The sequence below is a fragment of the Triturus cristatus genome, chromosome 4_1 (assembly GCF_964204655.1).
Source record: "Triturus cristatus chromosome 4_1, aTriCri1.1, whole genome shotgun sequence".
Taxonomy (NCBI): domain Eukaryota; kingdom Metazoa; phylum Chordata; class Amphibia; order Caudata; family Salamandridae; genus Triturus; species Triturus cristatus.
In genome coordinates this window covers 745,709,683-745,734,189 of record NC_140585.1, presented here as the reverse complement: position 1 = coordinate 745,734,189, position 24,507 = coordinate 745,709,683, and the positions used below count along the sequence as shown (strand labels likewise).

General features: G+C 42.0%; 1 protein-coding gene across 1 annotated transcript in view; it reads right to left on the bottom strand.

Moving 5' to 3' along the window:
- Nucleotides 1-10,119: 10,119 nt before the first annotated feature.
- Nucleotides 10,120-24,507, bottom strand: part of HCFC2 (host cell factor C2) — a 248,832-nt gene continuing 234,444 nt past the window's right edge. Inside the window, exon 13 of the mRNA XM_085653253.1 lies at nt 10,120-13,300. Within this exon, the coding sequence (XP_085509379.1) occupies nt 13,263-13,300 (38 nt within the window). The 3' untranslated portion in view covers nt 10,120-13,262. The remainder of the gene's footprint in view (nt 13,301-24,507) is intronic.

Here is a 24,507-nt window from a genome sequence, read left to right as displayed (position 1 = left end):
TCCTGAGTTTCCGCAACAGGGAGCCAGCTCACCTCGGGCCCTTGGTGATAAGTTACTTCAGGACACAGCACAGCAAAGTCCTTTCAAGCAGGGGGATAAGGCACACAGCAAAGTCCCTTCAGCCTTTCCTTGGTTAAAACAGCAAACTGCAGGCCAGCCCCAGAACACACAGCAAGGGTCAGTCCTTTCCTTCAGTCTATTCAGTTGTTTCCTCCTTGGCAAAGGTTCCTCTTGACCACAAAGTAGCTCCAGTCTTGTTCAATCTTAATCAAGCCATTATCCAAAGTTCAGGGGCTCCAGTTCTCATAGTTATACTCCTCAATGGCTTTGAAGTCTTTGTGTTCAGGTTGCACTGACCCCTGTTCAAACCAGTTCTGTGCCCCTTCCTGCCAGTGACACCTTCTCCCTTTGATTAGTGGTGGTCTGGATTCCCAATCACTCAGCAGGAGATGGGACAATTGTTTTATAGCAGCAAACCAGGCGTCTTCACCTCTAGGGGCTACTCCTCCCCCTACACTCCAGATGCAGGTCAGCCTGTTGCGCCCCTAGGTCAAGACATTCCCCAGATCCTATAGCTTTCAAATCCAGACAGTCAATCCTCAACCAGGCAGAGACACACAGAAATGTTAGAGCACAAAAACCAAGCCACTTCTAAAAGAGTGGCTTATAAACGCACAATGCAAAAACCACCTTCATAAAAAGATGTGTTATTACATTGTGAGTTCAGGCATACTAAACTTCACTTTCCATCTTAAGCCTTTTGGAAGATAGGCTGGAAAACATATGACAGAGCCTTCCCATTCTATCTTATGGGCAAGATGGCCTTTCCACAGTGAGAAACAAAATGGAGATTATTTCACTGTCAGGACATGGCACTCACCTTAGTATATGTCCTACCTTTCACATGCACTGCACCCTGCCCAGAGGGTCCCCTAGACCTACCATAGGGGTGTCTGATGTGAATAGAAAGGGATGGGTAAGGTCTGGCAAGTGTGTGCACTTGTCAAAATAACATGGCAGTTTAACAAACTGCGCGCAGGCACTGCGCTTTTTAAGGCTACTTGTGTGGGTGACACAATTAGTGCTGCAGGCCCACTAGTAGCATTTGCATTACCAGCCCTGGCACACATAGTGCACTTTACTAGGGACTTTACTAGCAAGGCAAACATACCAGTCGTGGACATCCAATTACCATTACACTTTATACAGGGAACACTTGCACTTTGACACTGTTTAGCAGTGGCAAAGTGTCCAAAGCATCTAAGTTGGCAAAACAAAATCTATCACAGCACCAAAAATAGAGGAGGTAGAGGCAAAAAGTCAGGGGTAATCACGCCAAGAAATGCCATGTCTTAACACTTTGCTAAAAGCTGGGTTAGTGAGATGGGGCCAACTCGCTGATACAAGTAGGCCTGATGCCTTGGTCTTCGTTATCGCAGCTCCTAACTATAATATATCCCGATTCAAATACTACCAGTTGGCAAGTTGGGCACGGTTACAGCCAAATTTGGGGTTGGAAACAGAGATCGAGAAGGAGCTACAGAATAACCATAAATATAGGAAAGGAATATCCAAATGGTACTGGGCATTAGTACAGGGGGACAATGCTCTCCTGCTCCCCCAGGAGAGATCTGGAAGCTGGACATGCCAACCTGCGATGTTGCATACTTATGGCAAGTATCTGCTACTACATTATGGGCATCGGAAGAATCAGCTGCACTTAGGAGGAACCATTTGTTCACACTATACAGGGCTTACTGGTCCCCAAAGAAGTTGGAGAAGATGGGTGGAATTAAGAGAAGAAGCTGCCCGAAGTGCAATTTGGAGAATACACGACGTACATCTTTTTTCGCAGTGTCCAGCTATCTAGGCCTTCTGGCAAGAGGTGGGAGAAGTCTTGGAAAAAATTCTGGGGGTCAATATTGAGGTAAGCCTATCTTTTATCATCTTTGGGGTATTAAATGTAACTATACCTGTTTTGGGGAAAACTAAAGCTTCTTTGCTTTTCATATTAATTGCTGCCGCATGCAGGGAAATATGTAAAAATTGGGTTTCTGAACATCCACCGACGTGTCAGGCAAGTGGCAAGGTTGGATTGTCAATCAGGTTCTGCCAAAAGGGAGAAAATGTGGGACATTTTCTTAAAGCTAGATCCCCAGCTAATGTGGGTGGGCTGAAGTGGATAGTTGAAACAAGCTAAATATAAAGTCCAAGGATTAAGACAAATTCAACTGGATGAGGTGTATGGTAAGAATACCACTTGGATTTGCCTCAGGTAACAGTTGAAACGGGCGGTTTATGGACGGCGGGAGTATGGAGGTATGTGGTGCTCAGAACTGGAAAATCAGGTTCCTCTCCCAAGCTGTGGCCAGGCTTTTGTAATATATGAGGACACACACAAAAATAATAATAAATAAATAAATACAGATTCACAGCTGTACTGGACCCTCACCATTGCCGGTACAAACTAAAAATGAGATGCTGGCCAGACACAAGCTTCCCCTCTCGATTAGGATTATTATCTTTAAGATGGTGACACTTTCTATGGGGCATATTATCAAGACAGGCGATAAAATTATCGCCGCTTTAGTGGCAGAAAACTGCCGCTAAAACGGCGATAATGGGTTTGATAATATGCTCTAGGGAATTCCAATTGAAGCTCAGGTTAGATGTCCTTCACATCTAACATGGGCTTCAATTGGAATTCCATAGAGCATATTATCAAGCCCATTATTGCCGTTTTAGCGGCAGTTTTCTGCCGCCAAAGCGGCGATAATTTTATCGCCTGTCTTGATAATATGCCCCCATGTTCTTTAATGTACTCCGGAATTTCCCATTTGCATTGCCTGAGACACTATTTAATGATACTAACACCAAGTTCAAGAGGTTCATGTGGGCTGGATCCCAACTCCAGTATAGTTGGCCAAATGTATCCAAGCCCCATATAAGGAGAGATTTAGAACACCAGATCTCTGCTTATATTCCTGGGCCTCACAACTAGTGGTTATAAATGACTGGATATTTGGGGACACTCAAGACCCAACATATAAAATAGAAAGAGACCTGCTACAGACATCGACCCTAGAGGCAGTGTTGTATACCACCTTGGTCCCCACAAGGGTCCTTGAGCCCACTAAGACTCCTTTGATCTGTTGGTGCAAGGCACCGAGACAAATGACTTTGTTTAAGATGATTTACAAGGGAAACTCCCTTTTGGAGGGCCACCTGGGTACCACAGGTCTCCGGTCTGACTGAGTTCCTTGTAACCTTATTCGCATTTCAGGGGGGGGGGGGTGGCGGGTGGGGGGAAGACATCTAGAAAGGAGGACATATTAAAACATTTGCCTATTTAACATAAGAATACACACTACTCTCCTCTCAATTTCTACGCTACTTGCAACTTCGACATGCAATCCACCAGTATCCTCTGTCGCAAGAGCTTAACCCACTTGAGCTAAAAATTGTAATGGAGGCATATCATTCATATATAGATCCCTAGTGATGAAATTCACCTGACCCTTTTCAACGCTTGAGACATAGAGGATTAGCAGACGTTGGTTCTCTCGAGAATGATGAATGGACGGACGTGAAGATGGCGGCCAGATGCCTGATTATGAATGACACAACTCAAAGACTTTCATAGAACTTACTATGACCTCACCAGGCTCTGGCACATGGCCAGGAGAAAAGCCAACTCCAGTTGGATCTGCCATGAGGAACTTGCCGATTTTGAGAAGAGATGAGCTGATAGACCTGGCATCCTTGGCGTGGTTTTCACCTAACGTTTTGCATTCAGACCTCCTGTTTTTGCTCACTTCGTTTTTGCTTGGTCTTAGGACTCTGCGTGCTTTACCACTGCTAATCAGTGCTAAAGTGCTTGTGCTCTTTTCCTAAAACATGGCAATATTGGCTTATACTCAAATGGTATATTTAATTTACTTGCAAGTCCCTAGTAAAGTGGCACTACATGTGCCCAGGGCCTGAAAATGAAATGTTACCAGTGGGCCTGCAGCACTGATTGTGCCACGCATTTAAGTAGCACTTTAAACATGTCTCAGGCCTGCCATTTCAGAGCCTGTGTGTACAGTTTTAAACTGCCATTTTGACCTGGCAAAGTTAACTTTTTGTTAGGCCCAAACCTTCCTTTTTAATCCATATGTCAGCCCTAGGATAGGACCTAGAAAACCTAGAGGGCAGGGTGCTACGTATTTAAAAAGTAGGACATGTACTTCTAAGTTTTACATGTCCTGGTAGTGAAATCCTGTTTTCACTACTGCAAGGCCTATCTCTTCTATAGGATAACTTTGAAGTTGCTGTATTACTGGTGTAATTTCCAAATGGGAATAGATAACCAGTTCATGGTTGGTGTCTCTGGAATTGGAATTTAAAATCCTAACTAATGCTGAAGTGGGATTTTAAATTACAATTTTAAAAATGCCACTTTTAGAAAGTTGGCTTTTCTTGCCTTAGCAATTCGGTGCCTGCAGCCTGTCTCTCGGGGTCACAGGACTATGTGAGGCTGAAAACTGGGCTGTGTGTATTCCGCCTAGACAACCACACACAATGGGGAGCTGTGCTGTGACTGGATGGGCCATCACTGGCAGAATAAGTGGGAGGAGCTGGGCCAAGTCGCAATTACACTTGAATAGGCTGTATCCTGTCTCCACACATAAGGCTGCGTATCACCCTTTAGTTAGTCTGGAGCCAGGGCCATCTGTGCACTTCAAAGGCATGCCTCTAGAAGCTTCTCCCCACTTCAAAGGCACAGCTGGGTATAAATAATGGACCTCAGACACCAACTCTTCAGGTCACTCCTGGACCTGTGGATACTCTGCCAGGAGGAAGGACTGATGTGCTGCTGCAAGGACTGCCACTCTGCTGAACTGCTTCTAAAAATGAACTACTGCCCTGCTGTGCTGACCGGCTGCCCTCTTGCCTGGGGAGGAGGCACTCAACCTGCAACCTCATCTTGAACCCAGAACCCGAGTGACTCCAAAGGCTAGTCTGCTGGGCTCCTGATCTGAGCCTCAGGGACATGAAAGTCTCCCAACCAACTCCTGGACCCGGCTGCAGTTTGTTCCTGACCCCAAGTGGTGTCCCTCAGGTGCTGGACCCTTGGTGTGGCTTTAAGTTAAGCTTGACTGAGTCTCTGCTGTACAACATTGGCCAAGAAAAATTCAGTCAGTCAGCAAAAAGGCACTCTGTCCTACACCGAGCTTCTTTTGCTTCAATTGTAAACATATGGTCTTGCGAACAGTTGCTCTTGATTTTTACTAGTCTTTTTTTTAATTCTTTATTGATTTTCACAAGAATGAACATTATATCATGACTCCAGTGATTCAGTACTTACATAAATAATTTGATTCCTACTAGTTATCCTTTAGGCATGATGATCAAGTGCTCACGAACTGGAGGTCGGCGGTTCTCATATAATGCAGCCAAGTTTTGGAATCAGCTCCCAGATTATTTACGTCTGGAATCCAATCATCTTAGATTTAGAAAACAGCTTAAAACTTTTCACTTTCTGTGATCAGTTCTGTGTTTTGAAGGTGTCATATTCAGTGGTGGGATGCCCGTGGGTAGCCATGCGCTATATAAATAAATGTGTATTCATTCATTCATGTTCTGAATTTGGTGTTCAGTGTGAGTGCTAGTTGTACCTAGACGTATTCAACCCTTCTGGGAAGCCAATAAACATATTTGCATATAACGGCGCAAATTTGACATCCCATTGTTGTTCTGCATTTTTGGCAATATAGTTGTAATAAAATCAAAAGTAGTTGTTTTTCTGGAAGATTCTAAAGTTCTAGAATCATGATGTTGGCACAAGAAGCAAAACCTGTTTTCAGGAAGGAACCCAAAACAGAGGAGAAGTCACAAGCACAGAATTTCATACATGGTTCTCTCGTCATGCCCGACTGCAATCCAACCGCCCCTCCTATCAACAAACTTTTTACTTTCTTCTATTAAGTAGTCTGAAGTTCCCAAAGAGCAACAAGCACTTATAAATAAAATTAAATACGCTTGCAGCTTTTCATCCTTCTGTGGTTAATAAACTGATTAACACTATCTTCTAACAAGTATCTGAATTTCGGGTGGTGTAATTAGGCACTAGAAAAATACAAAGGTTCGCTATTTCATGAGCAAGATACTCCTGCATCATCCCGAACGTCACTGGTTGTAAAGGGAACCAAAATAGTAAAAGCACAAGGGAGTAGCCTGAAAAATAAAATAATCCCCACATTGAACAACATGTCAAATAGGTCTGAGCGAGTGGGAGAAACTACTTAACCGGGCAGCTGTTTGGAAGATTGCTCCAACTGATTGAATTCTGAAATTGAAGTCCTTCCTTGTTCCAATCCATTCTTTTATTCTCTCGTCATTTTTCTGTCTTTTGCCATGTTCATTTCCTTTTTGATCTTTTCTTTATCCATCCACCTCTCTTTTTCACCCATTCATATATTTTTATCCATCCTTGCTGCTCTCCATCCTTGTCTTTTTCATTCATCATTATTCCTCGCACCATCCCTGCCTCTGCATTTCCTCTCCATGAATGCACCTTTCAATCCAGCCACCCATATCTACATCCATCGTTTCATTCATCCATCCTTCCTTCTTTCAATTCATCACGTTATGCTCTGCTGCATCTATCTAGTCATTCATTTATCTATCCACAATTGCCTCTTGCTTTTCTCCATAGCCATCTCCCCTCACCACCACCCTCCCTTCCTTCCACTGATAGAAATCATTTTATGAGCTTCTTGGAGATCAGAATATCAGATCAAATTTGAAGAAGCGATAAATCACTTAAACATTTCACAGCCGAGTGATATCCAACTTCTGCTCAAGTTACTAAAGTGGGGTGGGGTATTGACACTCTTACATGTATTCACCCATTGTGATTTGCAAAACTGAACCTGGCGTGTTTTCCCACACATTTTCCAGCAGGGTTTACCCAGCAAAACACGCTCAGGGAAAACTGTGGCGTGTGTCTTAGCTTCAGTACAATTTACAATCCGATTTCGGGCAGAAGCTCATTTTTCCACCTGAACCGATATTACACCACAACTCATAATGGGCCCTTAGTAGGGCAATAGAAAGATGTGTGGACAAAGGCACTTTGGAACAGCAAAGCTGCAGTAATGGCAGATAAAGAAAAACGAACATATTATTTACTTTCTGGTAGAGAATAAGTAGCTGCAGATTCCTCACCTTTTGAATATTCCTCAGATGTCGGACTGGATCTGGAAACTCTTCAGCTGTACCTCTGTGTGGCAGTAGGTGGCCTATGTAGGCGCTACTCCTTCACTCTGATGTCAATTGCTTTCGAAAGCATCTGCACCCCCAGACGCAGAGCCCCAAAAGCCTATTCGTGTGACTAATGTACAGATTCCTAGAATGGGTATCTTATTAATGGAAACACAGAACATGGAGGATGGAAGGGCTGGTGAGGAACCATGGCTAGTCTCTAACATAAAGAGCGTGTGGCCGAAACGCAGACACTGAGCTTGAACAACTCAAGTGGAAACCCACTCTAACAGGATTCGATTACAGGACACGGTTTCCCAAATGAACTGTGCTGTAGTCCCCTGCTGCCCCTTTATTAGGTTTAAGGCATAGAACACTTTATTTCACAATGAGCTTACATGAACATTAATTGTACCATCAATTTGAGAACTGGGACTGGAAATGCAATTTTGATATCACATCCATTTATTGTATTCAACGGAGGTTCCTCACAAACCTATGGCGAGGTGCAATGACACTTTGAATTGGCCTGTTACATTTGTTAGAAGACTTTTCTTAATTTAAGGTACTGCTGTCTAGAACAATGCTATTAATAATCAAATGAGTATGGCAATCATATATAAAACTTACAATTTGGAAAATATTGCAGATGAAATCGTCACAGGAAAGACATTAACTTGCCATTTTGTTGATCATCTCTTTAATTGTGATGGAATAAGAGTGATAAGAATTTCATCCAAGTTTATATTAGTGTGTGATGGTTAATAGTGGTCCAACCTCGAGTGATTTGAAGGAGCCAGCTCCTCAGTGTTTGTATTGCTACATATAACCATGGTATCCTCGGTGCAGGGGTGAAAGGAGATCTGACTCACAGGGTGCATGAAGGCTACTAGCCTTCTTCTGTTACGATTCTATCATTTCACCTCTGGGTAATACTGTACATTGACCATCTGCAGCCTGGAAATCACCATTAAAACTCATCCGATGTCCCTTGGGACTCCTGCCTGTTTCCCATTTCAATCTTGTATGCAATTGAAAACTCGCATTTGCTTTTATGGACTTCAGATTCCATAATGCACTGCCAAGTATTCAATAAGACCTGAAATCTGTTGTCCATTGCTTTCTATGAGAGTAGTCCTGCTATTCCTTAGCACTGGATTCTCTCATTCAGGTCTTATGAGACACTGGAATTGCACACCCCTGTGACCAATCTTGTACAGCCCAATCAAAAGACTCCGTCCTGGGCTTGCTGCTGCCTGGAACTGCTTATAAGCTGTCATTTGGTGAAGCGCAATGTTTGTGCATTGACGTTTCTTCCTGTGTGCTAGACCTCTTGCTTGCTTGTTTTCCAGTCAAGTTCCTGCCTTGCTTCAGCCAAAGCCTGTGTTCTGTGCCTGTGAAGCCTGCTACAGATTATCCCAGCCCTGCTTTTCTTTTCTTACTGCCTTGTCTGCCTTTTCTCTATCCTTTGGTAGCCCCTAAGCTGCTCCCTTTCTAATTGTTCCTTGTTTGTTCATTCTGTTCCAGCTATTGTTTTCCCTTTACTTATTCCTTTTGCTTTTACCTTAGCCTCTGGTATCTTCTCATCAGTCGCATACATTTTGCCCCTAGTTTAAGTTCCCTTTCTCTGCGATTCTACTGTAGTCTCTAGATCCTTTGAAGTTCCAGTCTCTTGCTCATTACAGCTCCTAGGATCCCTGTGCTGACTTGCATGTTCTCAAGCTATTCCATGGATACACGCTACAGCTTTTAGGTTCCATTCAAGTGCTTTCTCTGCATTTTCCCATTGGGCTCGTGTAGCTGTTAAGTGTATTATTTGGTCCTCACTTGTGTAGAAGTGTATTCCTTTGTACAGGGGTTGGCTTCCTGGTTCCCACGAGACAATTCCTGCCCCATCCTTTGTCTTGTGTTATATTTAGACTTAAATGCTGTACCTGTGACTGTGTGCCATTTCTATTGTTCTTAGGAATTGCCACTGTCTCTCCAGCTAGACCTATAACAGCTTGTCTCGTGTATGTAAGTACAATCCTTGTTTGTGTCTTAGGGTACAGAGACAAAATCACTTCTACTGCCTCCTTTCTTTGGGGCTTGAAGGGTGACCATCAGTATGAATAATCTGCAGAGAGAATAGACATTCCTTGTTTCTGTGGGAAGTCCTGAGTCTTACCTGTGTACAACCCAAGGGGTGACCCAGAGTGTTTGTCCATTATTGGTCCATTCCCTGTTTGTTCACACTGCGGTTGCTTGACTTCTCCATCCTGTTCCTGTGCTCTACTCTGTATCTGTTCTTTCCTGTTTATGCCTTTGTATGCTCGTCCACTTCCGTACACTACATCCGTAGGGACAAATTCCTTGAAGGTTACTCCGCCCAGAGTTCTTGATACCTTCAAGTTGTCATACCAATTCTCCTCGTGATAAGGTTGGTCAATCTCATTACCAGCATTATAGATGTTATCCAAATCTGTGCCTAACAGGGAACGCAGGGTGTGCTGTTATCATTGTGGCAGCAGATCAATCAAGGGAAATGGAGCCTTAGCAGAGGCCGGGTGCGGAAAGGAACGGACGTCAGAGCGCTGGAGTGACAACTATACAGGCTCCTCACGTCATTTCTGGAGCGGAACGGTGTCAGCGTGGAGCCGCACATCGCCCGCTAATGGCAGGCAGAGGTACTGCCGAAAAGTTTCCAAATCCAATCTGAATCCTGGGGAATATTAAAAAGGTGAGAAATCTGTGGCTAAAAGTGTCTATCAGAAAAAATAGTTCTGATGATGCTATAAAGCAAACGTTTAACATAAAATGTTATTTTTCTCATTCAAAGAACAATGCTTGTTTTTAGAAGCACTGTTTAAAGTAAAAACAAAAGCAGTCGTCATTTATATATGAACACACATATATTTTAAACATATAAAATGATATCAACACAGTTTCAGTAATCATGACATAGGTTTAAAAAGGTGCAAATTATCTGAAGAACGTATCAAAATGGACTGTACTCATTAATGAACTTCTATGAGACCTTAGCTGACAGCAACGTCAGTCACAAACATTTTCTGACCACAGCGTTCACAGTACTAAGAAAACAACAAACTAATCTAATCTTTCATCAATTAGAACCCGCTGCGTGAAAATGCTCTACTTTTTCTACCAAAAAGGTCCACGGTAAGAAGTTTATTTCCTAATAAACACCAACCTTGAAATGTATCAGCTTGGAATAGACTGCACACATGATTCATTCTTAAAAGCTTATGAGGTTGCCTTAATTTTGTACTTTTCATTCACATTTTATGAAAAGAAAACTCTGCTTGGTACACCAGACATATTATTTTACCACTGGCTACATACATTTAAAACATACACATTTCCATAGGCAAAACACTATGTTACTATTTGTACATGAAAACAGCTAGCAGATTCATACTCATAGTGTAGTAACATATTTTGCGTAAATTGGCTGTTTCAAAGCATCCAAAGCTTTCATAGCAAGCTGTCAAATATAATACATAAATCATGTTTCTTCATTACTGTTCCTTGTAGGCAATGCACTCTTTTTCAACAAAAAACAACTCTTAAACAGATGAGCTATTAAAGCACCTAAGTGAAGAAGCAAGTGCGCTAGGAGAACAGAAGCAGGGCAGTTGCTTTTAGCACATGGAAGATAGTCAGAATTATGCATTATTACTGCGAGGGAGCATGGTGAAACCCTGTTCACAGCTCGCCAGTGCTTTTGAACATTTAATCATGTTTGGTAGCTATGTTCTCGTTATGCCCTTAAACAATTTGGCAAGAGATGATGTTAAGTTGGAAACAGGAAAGGTTAAAAATAAATCTGTGCCTACTTTATAAAAACTCTTGCTACAAACAGAGGAGAGATGAAGGGGAATCTCTAAAAAGAAAAATCTAACCAAAGACAATGTAAGACCTTTTAATAGCCAAGACAATGTAAAATGCGTTCCCTACAGATGAGAGCAAATCAAAGGGAATGATGAAAAACGGCTGACCCCCAGTGTTTGCATTAAAAACAACAAATCTTTGCACAGTATTTTTTTTACTTTACAGAAGATGTTAAGGTATCAAAGTCCAGTAAAATTCCTGCATTTAGAATCACTGATTTACTGCATTTATGTTGTGCTCCATATAAAATTCTCTGAAACGTTTCAAGAAAATGATTAGACATAATTAGGGCATGAATGCCTGTGCATAAGTTGCAGCTATACAGCACCAGGGAACCTCCAAGACTTGAAAACAGTTTGGACCAAGTTGCAGAAGTCCCCATTTATCAAGCATGCACCTAACAAATGTAGTTGCCTTCTAACACATAGCTAACATTTACAGCTAGTAAGATCACTTGGCTTGAATATTAATGCTGGTTAAACAAAGGTTTATGTTACAGTTAAAACATCAATATATAGTGAGACTTGTTAGGACAAATTGGTTAAGTAATGTGCTTAAAGTAACAGGTATTCAACAGTGCAAAAGAATGAAGATGATACGAGTTACATGTACAAAAATAAAAAAACAGCATATGTAAAAACAAAAGGTACTTCTGTAAAAAAAAAAATCAACTCTTTACAAAATTGTCAGTAAATGCCTGAACTTTCAAAACATTCTAAAAAAAACAAATTTAAGGAGGCCACAGTACCATTGAGAGGAAGACCAAAATCTTGTAGTCTACCTGTGTTTCCAGCAATCTTCTGTAAAGCCTCAAAATATATACTACCCCAGGGGAAAAGTACAGCAAGACACTGTTTGATAGCACCTCCCTGGAGCAATGTCCTGATCTCTTTTGACTAAAGGAAGTCAATGGAATGCTAGCTATTTTTGGCAATAGAATTTGAAAGGCTTTGTAAGCATTACCATGCTAATATCAAGGTAGCATACCTAACAGCAGTATCGGCTATAAAGGCTGGACCGGGACTAGGAGCAGAGCCAGGTAAGAAGCAAAGGCATCAAAATGTGTATGCTGGTAAGAGCCAATCTATAAAACGACATTTTAAATAAATCTTGGACTTGCTTAACTGCACGTATCAAATCCTAAATGCCAGCAGTGGACCATTATGCCTTATAGGAATAGATTTTATTTTTCACAAATCTAATGCTCCCTTAAGCGCCTTACAGATGAAACAACAATATATTTTGCATAATATTTAGGGTGTATATTTAAATTAAGACAGGTTTTATAAAATGGTAGAAAACTTCTTACTCATTACAAAAACCATATATTAAAATATTATATACATTTTAAATTAGGTGGTTATGTAGACACACATACATATATATCTTGTTCACAAGTTCAGTGTGGTTTAACCACAGCATCTGTGCAATATCAGAGGAATTAAAATGTTCTCAGATAGTGACATTAATATTTCAAGCTAGCACACAGTGTCTGGTGTTAAAAAACAAAAGAACAGGCACTAGTGTACCCGTAGGCTATTGCTAGCATGACCTTCAATTAACATGATATCAAAGAGGGTGGGTCAGAGTCAACTTTTTTTTACCCACAATCCCTTTGTAAAAACGTCCTATCATGATTCTGTATTGCGTATAGTGGGCTACATTAAAAACCTTTTTGCTTTAAAGATTAAGAGCTGACAAGGTGGTCCTAATAACATGGACCTTGTTACCGCAATTATTGCACTGTTCCATGATTAACATCTCCCTTTTTTGAGCACAGATACTGTCTAAAATGAAATATTTAGAAATGGGAGGAGACCTGTAAACATTCTTAATCCTTGTAAGCAAATCTTACAATCTTGCAATAAATATAGTGTACGCAACAAATAATTAAAAATAAGTACAAACATGAAATGTTTACATTTAACATGTTACAAAAATATTGAAAAACATTTGTACAAAGAACAAAGACTAAAATAAGTAAAAAATAATGATTCACATAATGCTACAATGCTAAACTGGAACTAAGGTCTTTTTTCCATTCGTTGCCGGTGGCATACAGTACTTTTTTTAAAATTTTAAAAAGGCACTGTATAAGTAATGTTCCTCATTGAAGAAGGCTTCTAGCTTGATTGTTTTGACGTTGCTGCAACTGATGCTCCTGTAAAAAGTAGACAAAATTAAATGAAACACTGGTAATTCAGAGCAAAACATAAATAACCCATGGAAGCACACATGGATTTGATGTTACAATTGGATACTCTCATTTCCACAGCTTAAAATGTATCTTAAACTATGCCCAGGAGCAGAAATGAGACTTTGGCAAAGGGCAAACCTTGCAATGATTCTAGGAAGGGCCAATGTATGAAGAGCACAACAAGAAAAAAAATGCATACAACTACCTCCATTTATAAACTAATTTTTATTTTTTTTAAAAGTCAAGCAAGATGGCCGACTGGTAAGGAGCTCTGGCCGGGAGCTCCAGGAAGAGGCTTGCCTTTTTGGCTGTACCCCCTGGATACTACCCCCAGAGACCCTCTAAGCACAGGGATCATTCCCCTTGCCATCTGGCCGCATCCAGCTGAATCCCAGATACCCAGGCCTGCTAATTGGTGTCCCCGATGATTCTCCGGGATTACCGATCGTCAGAGGAAGCCGAGAATCGACAGTGCCCAAGGGTGCCGTGAAGCAGGAAACATCGCAAAAGTTCCTTCAACAGTGACATGAAGGACACGGAGCCATTGAGGCTGCACAGACGACTTGCTGTGGGGGTAAGGGCTCTCTCTGAGCCTCATCGGGGAGCTGTTAATTCCGCCGCGGAGCTTCACAAAATGACTGGCCCCATGTTCTGCGGGAGGAAAAGACGCAGACCCTTAAGCGCCTCCTCGGTGCGACTGGAGCAGATCTGATGGGCTGACACCCCCATTAAGGCTTCTGAATCTCAGTGTAACTAAGCCGCTGGAACGATCTTCAGGAGTCCTGGCGTGCCTTCGCCTTTTCTGCCTCCTCTCTTCGCCGCTCACCTCCTTTTTCAAGCACTCGAGGTGTGCAGCACCTCCTCCGCCGCAGACGAGTCGATGCTTTGTTCACCTGCTCGACGATTACCGGGAGTCTGACGTGCCTCTCCGCACTTCCCGCGCCGACCACCACTAGGGGTGAGCTGTTCCGAGTGTGCTTGGTCGTGCAGCGCCATTCCTTCAGATGATGCGGGCGGAATCCCTAAACATTGGACTTGAGGATCGGAAGGCTGAGGGTGCCTTTTGATGAAGGAATCGCCCTGAACTGAGTGCTCGCAACTGTTCTTTCCAGCTGAGTCTGCGGGCCATCTCAGCAATCTTCGGAGATCATTGTGCCTGGGCTCTCCAGATATGCCAGACACCACAGCACTGCTTCTGGCATCCCCTGTTTCCCGCTGCTGACAGGTGAGGCCACCGGACTCCAGGTCCTGGGTGCATGACACTGTCCGGGATCACTACCCAAGTTCTGGTTGTTTATTACCAAAGGGCAGATCTGTTACATGATTTACAGTGCTGTCTGACCCTAAGATGGCCGCCGCTCACAAGGCTTCTGGCAAACCCTGTTTCCCGCTGATGACAGGTGAGACCACCGGCCAACAGGCGCTTGTTGCAGGAAGCTGATCTCTTGCCTATGTCTAGAGGGCTGATCTGTTGTATGATTTATCGTGCTGCCTGACCCTAAGATAGCCGCCACCCCCGAAGCTTAATTTTCACAATTAAAAGTATAATCTGAACTTACTAAATCACGCCAGTTAGGGGAAGAGGGCCCTAACACCTAAGGCCCCCCCCAATTCTTCCTACCCATAGCGGACAAGACCGGGAGCAGAAACACAGGTCCTACGTACAACGTGAGAACTAGACACTTATCTTTTTACTTATATACATCATGAGGCTATAAGGCTCTATTTGGCGGCCTACTACTCTCCGAGCATCACTTTTCGTCCCTGAGGTTTCCAAGGCCCCCCTACCACTGTGCTCCTGGACAATTTCCCAACACTCATTACTGCTTTGTGGAATCTTCCACCTCTCCTCTCATGGTGCGAGCTGGAGGATGAGGCGGACGGCGTTTCCCAGTAACTCCAGGGCCGTTGCCTTCTATGGAACTATGACGATGTTCCATGGGCAGAAACCAAAACTGTTTGTACTTACCGTGGAGCTCGAGTACCCTTGGCCGTTGCCCAGTGGGGCTGTCCTATGCAGCTATAGAGGAGTCTGGCTCTGGTTCACCCCCTCAGCCGTTTCCTACCCAGCCAGACATCGGACATTGTTTTCCACGGTTCTTCAAGGTTTTATCTGTCTTTCTCTTTGACTTCTTTGTTCCCCCTGAAGTACTTTTCCCCTTCCGGTCTACCTGACTCTATCTGCATTCCTCTCCCCTATTTACCTTTCTCCCCCTACCTTCCTTTCCCCATAAGACGCGTGTCTTTGACTATGCTACACGCTTATAACTTATGTAATTTCATGTTTTTTATCCTAAGCCTATACTTGTAACTGCAACTGTAACTGATGTAATTTTCGTAACCTGTAACCTGCTTATCCTCATGTAAAGCGCTCTGATACCTCCGGGTCTAGCCAGTGCTATATAAAACTCTGCAAATAAATAAAATAGAATAAATAAATAAACTAGTGTTCATTGGAACCTTTGCAATAATTTCCTAAGGAAATTCCCTACACCTTTTTCCTGGTAGAAAAGAAACATTTGGAAATTCCGAGGTAGCTTGAAAGGCTGATGAAGATTAGGCTAAAATATTTAAGGAAAAAGTTATTTTAGAAACTATCATGTATCTTCTATTGGATACAACATAATGGCCCTGGAGGTTTTTCACATTTGAAATACCTGCAGCCCTATAAAATTGGCTAGCAACCCCTAATGAATGAGTGTATGTAGTGCAATGATAACATGTGGGCAAGTTGTATGCTCCCTTTGACACCCCCTTACATTGCAGTACCCAGCTTAATGGTGTTAAGATTAAAGATGGTTGTTCCCTAGCAACAAATGGGTGATAGGGAAGGTTTGAATTTCCAATGTGCCTGGGTCCAATGACTAACCAAACATATGGGTGAACCAGAAAGTTCAGGTGAGAATGAGTGTTGAAGGAGTGAGTTCATAAAACAAGGAAGCAAGATGGCAAGTGAAGCTATATACATGAAGATTACGCCTCTGGGAAAAGCACTGGCCTGGGAAGGGACCCCGGAGGGGGTGGGGGGAACCTGAGGACGGCCTTAAAAGTAAGACAGATGGTCATAGGGCCAATCATGAGCTGCTGGCAGGTTATGCATTCGGGTGGGGGGATATTCCCACACTAAATACAAACCAGAGAATTGGATGGCACTGAACATGACCAGCAACACGGCATAGAGATGTAGAGAGCAGTAAATTGAACAGAGGTGCCTGTATATTTCCAGAGTACTGAGTCATGTATAGCTCAAATACCAAAGTAGTAACCCCTCAATGTGACCCAGAGTCCTGTACTGCCTCTCATGCAGGACTGATACTATTCCCCAAGCTACTGAGGGAGTCCCTAGGGTAAGGAAACGACAAGTACAAGAATGAGAGACACCTATGTCTGGGACTGTCAACTAGTTAATACAGCATAATATGTGAAACCCTGTGTATAATCCAATACAAACATGGAACTATGTCCTACCATGCAGGCCTAATTCCAATTGTAAGAGGGAGGTTACCAGGTGCTACAGTGGGACCAGAGGTAGTCAATAAAAACAAGTAGGAGGATCACCTTAATTCAATCATCGTAGTCTACATACTCACATTCTCTGACAATAGACACGTGCGCAATGTGGCACAAATGGAAGGCGCCCTAGTGATTGGGAGCACTGAATAGGAAGGAAGACAGGTACTAGAGGCTGTAGCAGAACGTCATTAGAAACTCTAATACTGCAAGGACTCCCTACGCACAGGTCTGTGGAATGGCGATAAAGACATCCAGTGGCACATCTATCTTTCCTCAGAAGACTAATGCAGTATCATAGTTTTCAGTGAATTTGGCAGATCCAAACAGATCATGTCCTGCACTGTCCAGTACATCAGCCACAGTAGTTTTGACCCTACTCTTCTGTAAATATCTTTGCGTGTATTACAGTTCTTAAAACCAAGTAGAGCCCCCAAACGATACTACTCAACAAACACTGAAAGACAATTGCATATAGTCCATTCAAAACAGAGAAAGAAAAAAAGCAAGAAACAAATCATCGCCACCCGAGGATCATTCTGCATGGATCTCAGGTTGCTCTTTACCAAAGTTCAGTTCTTAACTCCAAGGAACTCCACTTGGATAAAGCAATGCCAAATGCAAAGAAAATCATTCTAAATGTGCTCCTCTAAGTGGCACTAACCTCAATAAACAGTGCCCCGATGATAGCAACAGAGATCACCCACACAAGTCTAATACAAAAGTTGCTGTTTTGACCCAGAAAGACACAACCTCATTACAAACAATATAAATAAACCCAACACCTCTCCACATTTGGGACATTCTTCTCCAAAACCAGGACTGAATTTGTGCATAATCTGGGGAATCGGGTATGATCTACGTGCACAATCAACCAGGGCACCAATTAGTAGCTAACTACTTTGTACCACTGATCATCTTCAAATGGTCCCCCCTCAAGTCGTCCACCTACATCTTCCTCAAATGAAGCATAGCATCCATCTTAAAAGAGCCACATACATTATATAATTCTGAAAAAGATCTGCCCCCTCTACCAAGCTGCTACAATGAGAAGGTGCATGTTGGTAAGGAGGCCCAGAAAGCAGGCAGGTACAGGTACTTCATTTAGGAACAAGTCAGGAACCCTACTAGGATTTATGAAGTAACAAGCTGAGTCCCCACCTCAGACTTTAACAGGGACAGAACACCCACTTGTACGTTACATGATTCAAAGCATTCCACACCAGGTTAGGACAGACGACTCAAAACCATTCAAACTTAACAGGATCACACTGACTGTGTGCATTTCTGCCTCATAAGAAAAAGCAGCCCAACTTTCCTAAATCTGGTCGAAATGCAATTATATGCCAAGAAGCATGAGTTAAGGATATTCCACCTGCAAAATCAGCAACCACCAGAAAGTAGTCCTATTCATATTGCAAAAATCTAAGGTAGACAGTCTCAGGGTCCCGACTGGAATCTGCACATCACCCTCACCACAGAACAGGTGCCTGAAAAGAGCATTCAAATTTATTCTGGGAACACCACAAGCATGCATTAAAGGACACAAAGCATCCCCATGGACCTTAATAATGTTAGCTAAAGAAATCCTAACCACCAAAGACAGAAATAGACTAACTTCTCTATCTTACTGATAAGCTACAGTACATTTAGGGTGAAGAACTTCACCCATACGATGCTTGATTTGGGTGTCTTAAGTATCTGGCAGAACGAGTCAACATCTCTAACAGAAGGTCATTTAGCTCAATCACATCAGTGCAGAACTCGGGGTAAAATAATTAACTAAACCAGCTCGCCTGCAAACAAGAAACTAGACCAAATTGCTCAAATGCACTCCATCATTTCATAAAAATTGTTCTAGCATTACAAAAAGAGTATCATCAGCACATAATGAAATATCCTGATTCAGGCAAAACTCCCATCTCGTGTGAATTTGAGACTGATCAAATTAGCCAAATCATTACAAACATTAGTGGATTCAGAGAGCATTGCTGTCTAATACCCCTGAGCAATGTCTAAACAGTTATAATTAGCTTATTGATCTTTTTTAAAACTTTATTTTTCAGTTTTGTAAAGATAAAGCAGCAGTTAGCGATATGCAAGGTGAGAAAGTATAGACATGCAATGCAAGATAATATCACAACAGGTAAAATCCAAGAGCAATACATCTGGTGTGTCCAAGTTGGGGAGAAGACATGCGCCGCACATACAGGCCTCTCTCTCTGGATGAGCTAATTGATCTTTACCCTAGCGCTACCATTTGCACTCACTATGAAAAACCCATGAAATGATCAGATCCCCAATGCTGAATCACTTCACAACTTCAACAATGTACAAGTCAGTAGAATTTAACACCTTGTCGGCAAATGAGAATGAGAATTCCTTAGGGGACTGCATTATGAATTAGCTTCTCAATGGGCATTAAGTGCAGCCTAATATTGAAAGTTGCTTTGCCCTTGAGAATAAATCAGGTCCCATCCTCACGGATTGGACAAACTATCACCTTTGAAAGTCTGCCAGCCCGAATGCTGCCCTTATTCACATAATCTACATTGGTCATGAACAATAGGCAACAGAATCTGCACCTTGAGGTGTCTTTTCTGGGCACTGGGTGCACTATGAGTATAGGTTTGTGCATCGACTATGGCAGTCTCCTAAAGACAATTTTTATACCACTAGAATCTGTAGATCTATCAAGTCGAGGTTGTTTGTTAAGCTTGACCAACAATCCATCCCCATCAAGAGTCATGCCAGTGCCCAAGTTTTCCTTTGCCCATAAAATGCCATCTAGACCTAAAGAGTTTGAAAGTATCATATTTCCAGCTCCACAAATGTCATCTTCTGCTCTAGAGGCATATACAATGAAGTGCTTATAATGACAGAACCATAGAATAGAAGCAGGTGTTGATACAGCGTTTACTAACACAGAGTCTGTGACCCGTAACGGTAAGCACTTACTGCTCTGATGACAAATATTGTATTTGACACAATATTTATGTCTATAAAATTCAGCCCAGAAATGGCATAGTGGGGTTCTAGCAATATGTATGCACTGCTCACAGTAACTCCATGACTTTCCACAGTTTACATTTCACCAGTTATTTAAATAGGTTTCCTTTGTTCTTAGCAGCAATCACCTTTAATTATACTGCTAATTAAAATTTGATGTAAGTAATCAGCTGCTACTTATCGAAACTGCAGCCACAGGCTGCATGACCTTTTTCCATTAATTTGGTTAGCTAAATTAAGATCCCTCATACTACATATTCACAAGTTAGGGGAGTAAAACCTTCAAAAATCAAATGCTCAACTCTGGCAGGTCAAGAACTTCTTATTGCAAGTTCCTAGCACACCTATACAGTACAACTCACAATTATTTCTATGGATTGCAACAACCTCACAATTTATCATTTTCCCTTATAAGATGTACACAACGCTTTGCAGAGTACTGATTGATTACCTAAAACATTATTCATATTACTGAAAACATTTGTTTATACACTTAATATTGTATTACCTCCATTGTTTAGATCTTTGAATCATCTATAAGTAATTCCCTATGATCAGCTACTTCTAACAAATAAAAGGAAACTCAATTGCTCTGCTTTACCTTTTTCTCTTTGTTTGACAGCACTTGGTGAGAAAGGGTAATAATGTCATGTCTACGCCACTTTCTTCTTGCACAATGTGGTTATCGCGCATGACATTATCACTCAGGTGTTATATACTGAGATCTCTTTCGGGTCTGCGAGTTTCAGAGACCCTCGTGATCCATCTCAAGACTAACTTTGGCTATGGTTTCCCCTTTTTCCAACTAATCTTTACCACTCACCACGGTTGTGTTACTTTTGTCACACATTCTCTGGTAATAACAAACTACTCCTCTCTTCCTTCACTTTGGTCCACAAAATTGTGCTTATTACTACACTTGTATGTATTTGACATCCTCGAAAAAGTCTATGAGCGAAACTCGTGTTGAATGTATTCATTGCTTCCAAAGACATATTCGACAACTAGTGAATCAATGTCTTGTTATACTTTATGGCATTGCAGGTTCTGTAATTAAAGAGACTGCAGCAGACGCTGACAATTGTGCAACTGGAATTGTAATGTTTTCAGGACTGGAATAAATTGGTACTTGATTTACTCTACTAATTATGAACTGCTGGTTACATATGTTATATACGTTATACCACTATTTTGGTCATTTACCCCTTGAGTGTCCTCCAGTCCATTCCCTTGTTTTATTGAGTGTGGCACTCCACTTACACTCTTTTGGCAGCAAAGCTGCAGCCAGTTGTCGCACTGCGATATAAACATTTTTGCATTATTGTATAGTCTATATTAGATCTTGACTGTCAGTGGGAATGTGGGGGTAATTTTACCCAATGCTACCAATTGTAAGTAGACCTCACTATCTATTTCACCCTTCTTTAGGGCTACCTGAAAGCCTCTGAATATCAGCCTTGATGATCAGCTTAGTAATTTTGCTAAGCGTCTACCTGGATCTACTGCAAATGTAGCTTTATATAACCCCTCAAAGGTCAGGTTAATTTCCAGCTGATCTAGCACATCTCTCCTGACTTCCCAAATAGTAACCGCCACCAGTACTGTCTGTTCACAATTATCATGCTGCTTAGCTATAAAAAAAAAACTGTGGTCATATTATCCAAGTTGGGCCAGGCCTTCAAACACAGACTTCTTTTTCCCCTCCAGGGCCTCTCGAATAGCTGCCTCTGCAGTAAGATATTTTTCAGAAACCTTGATCTCATCCTCAAAGTTCGGGATTCTGCAATTCAGCTCCATCCTGATCTGCTAGGGGTTGTAGAAACAGTTAATCTTAACAGTCACCTTGAAAGCTTCTCAGAAAGTAGTTCAACTCTCCCCAGATGCCTCAATGGCACTCAAAAAGAAATCAGGACTAGTCTCATCCACCTCCAGACTAGAAATGCCACCAGAAAGCATCCTCATCTGCAAAAGCCAAGTTAGAGAACGAACAACAACTCCAATGGGATGCCCCAATCCAAGAAAGGACTGTGATATGAAAGATATAACACCGACCAGGGTAACGCTAATGCTGGAAAACGTTTTGTACGGTGGAATGTAAAAAGGTTCTCCTAACATGTACATAAAAGGATTTTTACAATACACACTGTGTCTGTTCTATGACAACTTTCAGCACCAGCAAACTACTGTAAGTGGTCAACTCCAAAGGGTCTATTAGGATCAGTGTCTGAAATACAATTAAAATTAGTACACCTCATAACTGTCATTACAAGCAACACTCCAGTCACTCAAAAGAATCGCTATATTTACACTGCGAGCATATGACAAAAATAGCAACATCAATCAGCCATGAAGAGCATGCCAACATACTTTCCTGTCCTGTATGATACCTCCCTGTAAAACTGCAGAGGAACTCAGACCCAATCGCAAAGGACCACAACCTTTTTAGAAGAAGAAACTAAGGCAGACCAAAAATTATAACATTTTTGTGCTGGAGCATGAAATTCACTACAGACTCATTAAGTATAACCATATGCTGAACCTTTCAACTACACCCAATACCTTTAAAGGAACAACAGCTTATAATGCAGTTCACCATGCTAACAAAGCGAACGTAAATTGAAATGACCAATCCCTCCTAAACAGTCCATCCTACAAAGTGCTTTACAGGATCTCACGTCACAATGGAAATAACCCTCTCCCTTACTACTCACCAACCCCCAACATGAACTGAAACAATAAGAATACAATTGCTACCCTCCCTCCCAATGCTAATCAACAAAAACTGACAGCAAGAACAATACCCAAAACAGCACTCCACCTCACTGCTACCAACTCACCAAACACCTTCGATCTGAGTACCAGGCAAGAGGACATCTTCCTCGCATCAAGAAGACCACAAGTGGAGGATGCTCCTTGTCATACCTCACAGCCAAGACCTTGAACAACCTCCCAAAACACCTCCGAACCTCCCCCTCCCTTATGGACTTCCGAAGGAACCTCCAGACATGGCTCTTCCAGACAAAACAGAGATGATTTCCTCCTCCCCCCTCAGGCGTGCCCTACTCGGTGCATGGATACCCTCACTGTGATAAGCCGCACTCTACAAATCCACATAACATAACAAGGATAGTGACTTCACAACCACGCCTCAATCTTTAAGTATTGGGGTGGTGGGGGATCAAACATAAGCATAATCTCTATCTATAGATCTATAGTGGTCGAAAAACAGTGGTTTGGAATGAGACTTGAGTGATCACCAGTGGTCAAGATCAATTCAAGCATTCCTTTCATCAATTTGTTGTTTGTTGCAGTAGGCAACCTTCACCTCCCACCCCCAGCATCGTAAAACCCCAGTGCCTACAGACTGTAGAGCCTCTTTTGGTTAGGCAAAACATTATCAATGGCTTCTGAAATCCAGCCCATCTGCATTCAGAAGGGCATTCAGTATGCTCTTTTAATATATTGAGTTTTGTGCAAATCCATCAAGGATGGGCTATATTAAATGGGGAAGGGTAAAAAAAAGTGTTCATTTGCAAATAAATTTTGAGCTGGTTAATAAATCTGCATGATATTTGATAGGCTGTTAGCAAATTGAGCCCAGTGCGGGAATCTCAAGTTTCAGACAGATCCCACTAAGGGAGCAAAGTTAACGAGTCAAAATAATTATTTTATTTGTGTTTGTTTCGGTGTCATAACATGGATCGGTATGGAATTTGGCAGAACCTTAGGATGTTTAGCTTACCCTTAGTATATGGAGTTTCTTACAAATCTGTCAATAGGGGGCAGACTCCTGGGAGGGAGGGTCAAAAAGAGTTAATTTTCTAACCTGTTGGAGTCTGCCAACCACAATTTGGACAGCCTTGAAACATGCATAGCACAGGTTAGCTGCGGTCCTGGTCAGTAGCCTGGCCAGGCATTTTATTTGTGGACAGTGTTTCAACTTGTTTGCAGATCAAACTTTGGTACTGTGGACTCGAAATGAATAGAAGCTAAGGGCTTTCTTGTCCAATGAGGGATTTTAATTTTTTATGTGGTCCATTGACAGTTAGCAAATCTGGGTTTGAGCACTATCTACACACTAGCGGTCCCGAAATCTCTATCTTTTAACTATTTCAAACACACTGACAGTACTGTAATGCTCTTGAAAACTACTGAATAGACATACTGTACACCAAGCAATGACATTTTCCAGAGTAATGTTTTAGTGTTATGCCACGTTTACTATAATTCCCTTAAGGGTTTCTATCTGTATTTGTTACAAAAACTTCTTATGGGAGTTAAAATAGAAAATGCTGCTTTTTTGATCGCCCCTTTCACATTACCACCCCTTAATAGGTTTAAAAAAATTCTAAATATCAAAAGTAAACTAAACAAAGTGTTGTGCAGATCTGCAGCAACTGCACGAAAGTTATGAGCGAATAAATATTTTTGAACCCCTCCCATTTAACTTTGCCCCCTTCTCAGATCTGCATGAAACCTGGGATTCCTGCACTAGGCTTAACAGGCTAAGTGCCTACAAAATGTCATGCAAATTCAATACACAGCATCAAAGATATTAGCAGATTAATTTGCTTTGGCTCGACTCATTGAATGTTGTGCACCCTTGGTGGATTGGCATGAAACCTGCCAAAGCTAAGGAATAGTAAACATGC